This window comes from Euphorbia lathyris, chromosome 2, assembly GCF_963576675.1.
Source record: "Euphorbia lathyris chromosome 2, ddEupLath1.1, whole genome shotgun sequence".
Taxonomy (NCBI): Eukaryota; Viridiplantae; Streptophyta; class Magnoliopsida; order Malpighiales; family Euphorbiaceae; genus Euphorbia; species Euphorbia lathyris.
Genome location: NC_088911.1, coordinates 121,030,781 through 121,040,390, shown reverse-complemented (window position 1 = coordinate 121,040,390; position 9,610 = coordinate 121,030,781). Strand labels below are relative to the sequence as shown.

The 9,610-nt window shown below is 35.0% G+C and overlaps 1 protein-coding gene across 1 annotated transcript; it reads right to left on the bottom strand.

Moving 5' to 3' along the window:
- Window positions 1–907: 907 nt before the first annotated feature.
- On the bottom strand, window positions 908–4,339 carry LOC136216624 (uncharacterized). Its single transcript, XM_066003178.1, has 7 exons — window positions 4,092–4,339; window positions 3,854–3,971; window positions 3,512–3,600; window positions 3,374–3,420; window positions 3,205–3,293; window positions 2,280–2,413; window positions 908–1,775 (listed from the first exon to the last, which is right to left on the bottom strand). The coding sequence occupies exons 1-7, from the start codon at window positions 4,191–4,193 to the stop codon at window positions 1,071–1,073; spliced, it is 1,284 nt and encodes a 427-aa protein (XP_065859250.1). The 5' UTR covers window positions 4,194–4,339; the 3' UTR covers window positions 908–1,070.
- Window positions 4,340–9,610: the final 5,271 nt, after the last annotated feature.

The window sequence follows — 9,610 nt, the reverse complement described above, 5'->3', positions numbered from 1 at the left end:
TCTGGGCATTAACCACAGTTCCCTTACTTAAAAAACCAAACGAAAATGACACTTCCATTTTCAAACTCATTACACAACAAACAAACAAAGAATAAACTCCAAACTCCTTGGTACTGCTGTCCAATTTGATTGATACCTTCCTCAAGCAACAGACAACTCCCCATTTTCCAATTACTCCTCCTAACTTCATTTTTTTACCAATAATATTACTACCTTGATATCTAAACGACAACTCATAAACGACAATTATCACACCAACAAACTTATTTAATATACGTATTATCTTTGTCTCTACATACATATACTATATAATAGAATCAGAAGCTCCATTTGACTTCTGTAATAAAACACGACACATATTCCTATTAAAGTGAACCCTTCATTTTATTATTACTGTAATAAAATCAACTGACCAACTAGTTTTTTAATAATATAATAATAATAATACTAACAAATATTACAAATACAAAAGTACATGCCAAACCAAAAGTCTTCAAAGTTTGGGTTATTTTTAATTTATTATTAATTTAAACAAGTCCTAGATATTCCCCCACAAAACTAGACAAACATAAGAAGAGGAAATACTTATTACATATATATATATAGATTTAAATTCATGTAAATGTGAAATAATTAGCTTGAAAATTGAAATGAAACAAAGATTTTTTTTTTCTTTAAACATAGATTTCCAATGCAATTTTTCAACGTTTCGACCACGCTATCTTCGTCCAATATGCCCTAAAACGTGGACTTTTGACTTAATTTGTTTAATTAATTTAATTTAATTATATAATATAGTATTAGTACTTATACATAACTCAAAATTAAACATGGTGCACAACAATTCATAACCCACCTCGTACGTAGTCGTTTTCCAATTTTTTTTTTTAGGGCAATCAATGCATAATTAAGACATCAAAAATTAAGTAATAATTAATCAATTATTAGTACTTAGTGTCGTTGCCATTGACATTTGACACACTAGTTAATGTAATGTAGCACTATTTACTCTCTCTCTTCGAAAACTCACGTTTTCTTCTTACAAAATATTGAATGGGGCTTGATTCAATTTAGTATCGTTGAGATACTGACATGTGGCGGCGTCTGATGTGTGGAGAGACAATGGATATGAGTCCGCCAAGTGGGGGCCGCATCTTTGACCTGTAAATCATCTCATCGTATGGCCGTCTATAAAATTTCAAAAATGGTACGAACGACTCTCTAGATTTCTCCGTCCTACTGACGTGGCAATCCTTCCGGAAAAACATAGCCGGTGATTGGAGGAAAGAGGGACGCGGGGTCCGTGGGTGAGATATTTTGATGGACTCACGGGAGGTCACACGTTGCGGCAGTGGTGTGGACGGGAATAGACTTCTCTTTGAATTTGATCTAGCGCCACCGTATCGGCCACCGTTGATGGCGCTTAGCGGCGTCCGGGCTGCCGGTGAGGCGAAGGAATAAGACCTAGCGTTCGACGGCGAGATCAATGCGGGGCCGAAAGGGGATGGGCTAGTGGGTCCCACTTTGCATGATGACGTGTCGGTCAACGTGAGGTACCATGGTTTGAGAGAGTCAAAATTGTGGGACACGGTGAAGGAAAATCTCGAGGAAGAGCATGAACCGATCTTAGCCGTTGATTTGAGTGACGAAGGATCGAATCGGAGTGACGAGGCTCGTGGATAGGAGGAGAAATCATTAAACTCAAGTGATTCTTCAAAGTCCAATGATGAAACGACCATCGTGACCGTTGATAGCTCAACAAATGGACGCACACCCTGCAGCCACGACATCAAAATTAATTAAGCCTTCATACAAACTGAAATCTGAGAAATTAAGTATTAAATTAAGACATAATCCTTCACATGACACAATTATTAATGTTTGTGCCACTTTATTTAGACAACAACATTGATGTGAAAAGGAAAAGAAATTGTCAAAAATATCCAAAGCCACATTTTTCAACCTTTGAGACCAAAAAATTCATTACAAGACAGGGATATATAAGTAATTAACAACTAAAGTAAACAGAAAAAATCCTATGTAATGCAAGTATGTATGAATATGATGATGAAAATTTGTACTAAGAAAAAAGAGGATAAGTTTTGACTTAGGTAAAAAAGATGGACCCAGTTAAAAAAAAGTAAATAGAGCACTTAGTCAAACAGTTACAACCACTATGCAGAGCAGATCTCGCAGGTTTAAACAGTAAAAGACTTTTTAAGTGTAATGAAGACAAAAGACATTTACTAAATTAGGATGAATTTTAATTAATTTATTACCTTCCATAGATAGGAGAATAGAGAAGGTGGGTCTATTATAAAACCCTTGTAAAGCCTGCATGGATAATACTCAGCTACTATTTTCAGTGTTGCCAGCAACATGTTCATAAAAGCCGATCCTGATCTGAAAAAACCTGCATTTTCCCCCAAAAATATAAAGAATTAAATCAAACCCGTTTAATTACCCTAAATACCCATTAACAAATTCAATTCAAAATTGAATCTTTGATTCAAAGGACAATTACTAAAGTAGCCATTTTTAGGGGTTAGTTTACATTTCTAACATCTTTCAAAAAAAATTACTTAACAGACAACTTCCAACTTTACCCTAACAAATCGAGGCTAAAATTATGGTAGTTTTGTAAAAAAAATTAGTGGTTAGTTTAGTAATTATCCCTTGATTCAATTGTTAAAGCAGGATTAACTTTAATTAAAGCATAAAAAGTAGAATTTCACCCTGAAAACCCAATTAATTATGCCAAATACCCATTAAGAAACTAAAATCAAAATTTGAACTTTTTGTTAATTAATTAAATTAAGGCTGACTAAGCAGGAAAAGGTGAATCCTTTGGTACTTCTGATGAGTATCAAAATTATTAAAGAGGGGATTGACCAATTCTAGGAAGGAATAATCTGTTAATACTACTTTGATTAGGTTCAATTCCCGATAATACCCCTACGAGAAATAACCAATTATAGATAACTGAAGGCGACACTTGAAGGGGCACTCCGGACATTATCCGAGAATTTCTCAGACCCCTGCCGGTTCTCCGACACGGCTTTCATTAATTAGGCTGCCCTATATTATTTGCTTTACAAGCGTGCAGTACAGAAACATGAGAAATTACTTAAAAGCACACCCTATGGTTCAATTTCTCGAAGGGTGTTTTTGTCAGCACACAAATAATTAAAAACAAAAACTTACTTCCGTCGAAGAGGATAACAAATTGTTCGACGTTTTTCGGCATTGTAGATATAGCAACTTCCAGTGTAAAAACCAGCAGCCGGGTAAACCTGAATTTTTCCGAATTATTATTACTAATCACACTTAATTAATTAATTAGTTTATTTTATTAATTAATTTAATTACTCACATCTTCTGCGAATGCAACTTCTGATAATCCTGCTTGATGCGAAAAATCTGCCCACAACACAAAGCACATTTTATTTCTCAAATTGGATTATAAACTTTCTATAATTTTCAATTTTACCCTCGAGAGAAATAAAATTACCATAACAGGCCTAGATTCATCGTCATGACCAGCAAGAAAAGCAAGACCTTCAGCAAGCTCAGCTGAGAACTCATCAGCTATAAGTTGATCTATAATATTAAAAAAAAATAGATCAAAACAAAAAGTAATTCAAGTTTTTGTTTTTTTATAATGCTTTTTCCTTATTTTAATTTTAATTAAACAAGTGGCATGGCATCAATCAATCAATGGTATATTTTGTATTTATTTTCATTCACTTTAACTCAAATATTCAAAAAAGGTATAAAGAAAAACAAAAAGAAAACGACGTTGTTTTTGATAAAAAAAATGACAATTTGAATAGAAGTTTACATATATACGCACCAGTTCCTATGTTCTCTCTCCATGAAAGACAAGTTCTTAAGTGCTTTGCAGCTTTCTTAACATTTTGACCTTTTGCTCGGAGAAACCGTTCCACACAACCACTGTTACAGAACTTCTCCTGTTCATCAAATTCAAGTACAGAAAAATGATGAAACCAGAATCAAAATGTAAAGAAACTAACTTTAAGGTAAAATAGAAAGACCCAGATTGAAAAAATGGAAAAAAGAACAAAACCCACCTGTTTAACAGTAAGGGGAGCTTGTTTTCTTACAAGGTTAAGAACAGCTTCAACTGTGTCGACGAGATTGTTTTGGTGATCTTGTTCTTGTTTGTTGCCCATTTCGAGAAACTTGGTTGAAAGGGGTGTGAGGAATGAGGAGGACACAACAGATATACCAAACTTCTAGTTTAAGCAACCATTAAAAACTTGAGCTTGCAGTAGAGAGAGAAAGGGTAAGGGAGTGAGATTGGAGAGAGAGAAGGACGAAAGTGGCAAACTTTGAATAAAGAGAGTGAGGGAGTAGAAGGATATATATATTGCAAACGACAGCTAATAACGCCGTTATGGAGAAGACAACAGTTATATTTAAACACAATCAACATCAATATTTGAATTCTCTAGTCAATGATAGTTTGGGGGTGGATACATCATTGTTCTATCATCTTTTTCTATTTTACTATCAATTTAATATATAGAAACTTTTAATTAATCATAAATGGTAGAATTATATCACTAATTCTATTTTTAACTATAATTATACTCTGTGTAATTATGAATCTCATTATTTATACTTCACATGTACATTATATTATTACTTGTTAGTAATAGATCAAAGATACATGTACACAAGTGAAAAAGAAATTATCGTGTATACGTGTGCTTTTTTATCTAGTGCAACTACGAGATAAGTTCTGCTTGTGTACATGTGTTTTGTATTGGTTATGATGAGTGATAACATGACGCATAAAATAAGTCAAGATAACGAGATTCATGACTCGTGCATTGTTCCTATTAAGTACTAAATATTGCCAAACTTTCTAATGTTAACAGATAAAATGACCCAACTTGTAAACATTATGGGTTATAATTGTACCGTTTACGACGTTAGAGGTAAAAGTGTTATTGACTGCCAACAGTAAAAGTTTTTTTGTACCTTCGGTCTAATATGATTATATAAAAAAGATAATTAATAATCTTTACGCTCTAAAGTGAGATAATGATGAATGATAAAAGGTAATTGATACCGGAATATCGAAATCTTCCTTGTAAACTGCTGGTGACCTGAGAACACAGCATGCGGTCAGACAAGGGCTGGAGTTCGGCAAACCCACTCTGATGCTTAAATCAGTGAGGTATCTAGAAAGAATATCAGCTTGAAAGCAATTTAGTAAGAGATAAATGAGTATTTAGTCACATACATGTGTCTCTAACTTTTGAGTTATTTATAGGCAAATGTTACTTACAAGTGGGCTTGTGTTATATAATTGTGTCAGCTTCTGATTAGCTTCGGGCTCTATTATTCCGTTCCAAAGTATATGTGAGTTTGGGGAGCGTGCCTTTAGAATCCAGCCTTTCTTATTGGTCCATGTGTCTCCTTTAGGCAGCTCCCGAAGAGAAGTCAATTAACCGAAGGTCAGTGTTATGACCAAAGGTAAGTTTGCTCATGGGCCTTAAATAGGATAGGCTCAAGTGCTTACCTAGAAATGAGACCAAAGCTCTTTGACTTATGGCCCAATCAAACGATACCATATCAGTAATATTAAAAATTATCAGGATTATAACATAAATAATTTGAATAAATAAATGGATTTACAAGTTATCTCTTGAAGCACAAAATTTGTTTGTGTTGTTTGCAATAGAACAATAACCCTTATTTGGATATCGATGGTCTATCACATTTTTTATTCATTTCCATAATGGTGATTCTTCCACCGAAGAAGAAAATGAGGATGATCTATAGACGACGGAATTGAAGGTGAAACCCTAAAAAATAAGTACAAATGAGAACTTGCAAGCAATCAGGTAACTAATTAGCCATCGATGGTATTCTTCCCCATCACTAATATCAGTTCACGGACATGCCTCTTCTTCTCGCTGGAGAAATGGTGTTTTACGACTATAAGGATAATTGTTCAAAAATGTAACAATCAAGAACTAGTGATAAGTGTGATTGATCGTGTGAGTCAGGCTGCAACTAGTTTTAGAGAGGGAAAAAGAGTGCTAGAGAGAGATGAAAAGAATAAATGAAGTAGAGAGAAAATGGTGGATGTGATACAGGGGCATAAAAGTAATTTTTAAATTAGGTGGGTCAATTTTAGACTTTTAGAAAGATCAAACTACTGACATGGTGTGCTCACTTCACGTTGACCGATCATTTTTACTTGTTGTACACCATAGTGTGAGGTCACCTATAAGGTTGTACGTTTTAGTGTGACAAATTGGAGGTTGTACATCAAAGTGCGAAAATTGTGCAAATGTTGTACACCACATATGTAATTTACTCATACGTAGCGAATCCAAATCTTTATAAATATGTCACATATATTCGTTATAATTTGGAATGTCCTAGTCAAACCAATTTCCATATTCTCATATGAGTCAGGAAGTAACTCCCACTTAAGATATGATCTAGATCATGGGTAAATTTCATCAATGGTGTACAACCTTTATCTCGTTTCACACTTTGGTGTAACACCTTCAATTTATCTCATTAATATGTATGACCTTATGGGTGACCACGCATTATGGTGTATAGCCGGTTAAATTCACTGGTCAAACCTGTCATGTCACTTTTTTTCAACTCATTCTTTAAAAATATGGGACCCACCTTATATGTAATTACCATCATACCCTCTCTTTCATCATATTCTCTAAATTTCTCTCCACTTTTTTATAACTCCTCCTTTCTCTCTCTAATTTTCTCTTTCTAACTCTCTCTCTCTCTCTCATCCCACCATTTTAAATTAGAACACTGATATAGATCCAAGCGAGAATCTGAAACGATTTAATTTGCAGACAAAATCCGTAGTTGCAAATCATGTATTACTTAGGTTATCAATTGAAAAACTGATTTTGCCCAAGGTTTAATGTTATGAATGTATTAGAATCAAAATATCAAATCTCAAAATCTTAAAATCCCAGAAATCAGTCGATCGACAATCCCTTTCTCTCTAACCCATCTGTCTAAAAAAACTTTTAATCTCTTGATCCAACAAAACCTAGAAAACTGCCATAAAAAATATCCAAAATATCATTATTAATTCAAACAGAGTATTGATCATTATGTAATTAAGGACATGAAAGAAAACTATAATTTCTAAACCATGACAAGGATAAATCCCAATTTTAAAAAGATTAAAAGACGGATCAAGAAAAAAAACATGAGAGGAGGAAAAGCAAGGGTGAGAAAGAAGATGGAAGAAAAAATTACCTCCATGGAGGAACATCACAACTCCAGAACACCTTAATACCAACAGCTCAGCCGCCATATTATAACAGAATGATTGGAGTTAGAGAGAGATCGAAAGTTTTGTAGAGAGATGAGTTAGAGAGAGTAAGGGAAAGATAGAGAGATGAGTTGCAAGGAAGGGGACAAGGATATTTTAGTAATTGCATGAGGGTTATGAAAAATGTTGAGATGACGCGTTGACCAGGTGTTGACCGATTATTTTTACCTGTTATACACTAAAGTGGGAGGTCATCTATAAAGTCGTACATATTAGTGAGATAAATTGAAGGTTGTACACTAAAGTGTGAAATGAGGCAAAAAGTTGTAAATCATTGATAAAATTTACCCTCTAGATCATTTGTAACATATTGAGGTATTGAATCATAATCTTATTTCTTAATATTTCCCCATTCAAATGGATAGATCTGTTAGAATCTATGTTTCAGTTCCAACCTTCTGAAAAGAGAAAAAGAAAAAGAAGTCTCATTACAAAGCTTGCAATTTGAAAGAAAATGAAAATGAAAATAGAAATAGATATAGATATATTCTCGATATATAATATGTTAGAACAGATGAAAATGGTGTTAGAACAAATCAAAAGATGTTCAAATGGATCCTTCCTAATTATTCATGTTCTTTTTTTTTTTTGGTAGAAAAGGAAAAGAAAAACGAATAACAACAAACTACCCAGGAATTAGCCTAGGAAAGCTAACCCCAATCCTATCTTCTAAGAGAAGATGAGAGATGAAACTAGGGGAAACAGAAAGGGTAGTAACGCCTAACGTCCCTTCATGGCCCGCCGCCGCCAAGCGATCAGCAACACGATTCTGCTCTCTAAAAATGTGTCTGAACTCTACGAACTCAAAGGAGGAGCAAAGCCTTATAATAGCTTTGATGAGGTTGCGACTGTTAAGACCCATAGAATGATTCTCAGAAATCATTTTGATTGCTTCCAAATTATCAGACTCCACAGAGAGCCTCTTAACACCCAGCCTTTTAGCAAGATTGATTCCAGTAAGAATAGCCCAGAGCTCCGCAGAAAAGGAAGAACCCAACCCTAAATTCTGGGAGAACCCAGAAAGCCAGACGCCCCCTACATCTCTAAGCACACCTCCAGCCGCAATCTTACCGTTACTGAGGCAGGAACCATCAGTATTCAGCTTCACAACCCCCTCTCTTGGCCTGCTCCATCCCACGAGATGGACATCACAACACTGAGAGGCTCTGGCAAGGGACTCTCCTTTGAAACTATCGATAATAGAGAAAAGTTTTTTCGAGAAGAAATCAGCTAAGTTTGTCATAAAAACAGTTTTATCTCCAAAAATCTCCTCGTTTCTCCATTTCCAAACTTGGTGACAGATAATAGCAAAGAAAATGTCACCATGCTCCATGTATGGAAGCAACTTTCCTCTAACACCATCAGAGAACCAGTCGACCTCAGAATGTGCCATGAAGGAAGAGAAAATATGGTGTGGGAGAATTTTCCTCCAAACCTCTTTACTATTAGAGCAATCTCTAAGAGCATGGCACAAAGTCTCAACGTGACCTCTGCATCTACTGCAAGCTCCAGAATCAGTCAAGTGCCTTCTGTGCCTATCCGAATTAGTAAGAAGCCTGTCCTTAACACCCAGCCACAGGAAACTCCTAATACGGAAAGGAACTTTAAGGGTCCAAATCGACTTCCACACATCCGAGGGAGGATCAGATCTAAAGAGAGAGAAAGCTTCAAAGGCCGATTTGCAAGAATAAACTCCATTGTTAGTCAGCGCCCAACAGTGCCTATCCAAGTCTTCCTCTTGATTACTCGCCTTCACTCCCCGCATTCTAAGGAGAGTCTCAAGGCTAAAGAAAGTATCAAACTTTGACCAGATCCAGTCCCCTTCCGAGTCAACCACATCGGCAATCCTCCAGTTGCGTATATCACTAGGCGGGGGGGGGGGGGGGGGGGGGGGGGGGGGGGAAACACACCTCAATTAACGGTTTATCCCCAATCCCCTAATTATTCATGTTCTACATTTATGTATAAATATATTTTATTTTACAAGTCTTTTTTTGAAATAATAATCAAATATAAATATATTTTGTAAGTATTTTAATATTTTTTTTGGTTAGAAATATATTTAATAAGAAAATATAATGATTTTTTATTTGCTGTTTTTATTTTTAACTAGATTTTGTTTGTTTTTTTCGGTTTAGAATCGAATTGAACATAATATTTCGATTCAATTATATTGTGTCGGTTCAGTGTTAGTGGTACCAATTATTTTGTTAATTTTGGTGTTTTGTTTTTTTTGTTTGATTCGGTTTA

What these genes read in the sequence shown, in the direction of transcription:
- LOC136216624 (XM_066003178.1), bottom strand. Translation starts at nt 4,193, where the DNA reads ATGGGCAACAAACAAGAACAAGATCACCAAAACAATCTCGTCGACACA. An exon ending in GAGAGAGAACATAGGAACTG is followed by an intron (nt 3,601 to 3,853) that starts GTGCGTATATAT and finishes TTAATATTATAG; the next exon opens with ATCAACTTATAGCTGATGAG. An exon ending in TGTTATCCTCTTCGACGGAA is followed by an intron (nt 2,414 to 3,204) that starts GTAAGTTTTTGT and finishes GGGAAAATGCAG; the next exon opens with GTTTTTTCAGATCAGGATCG.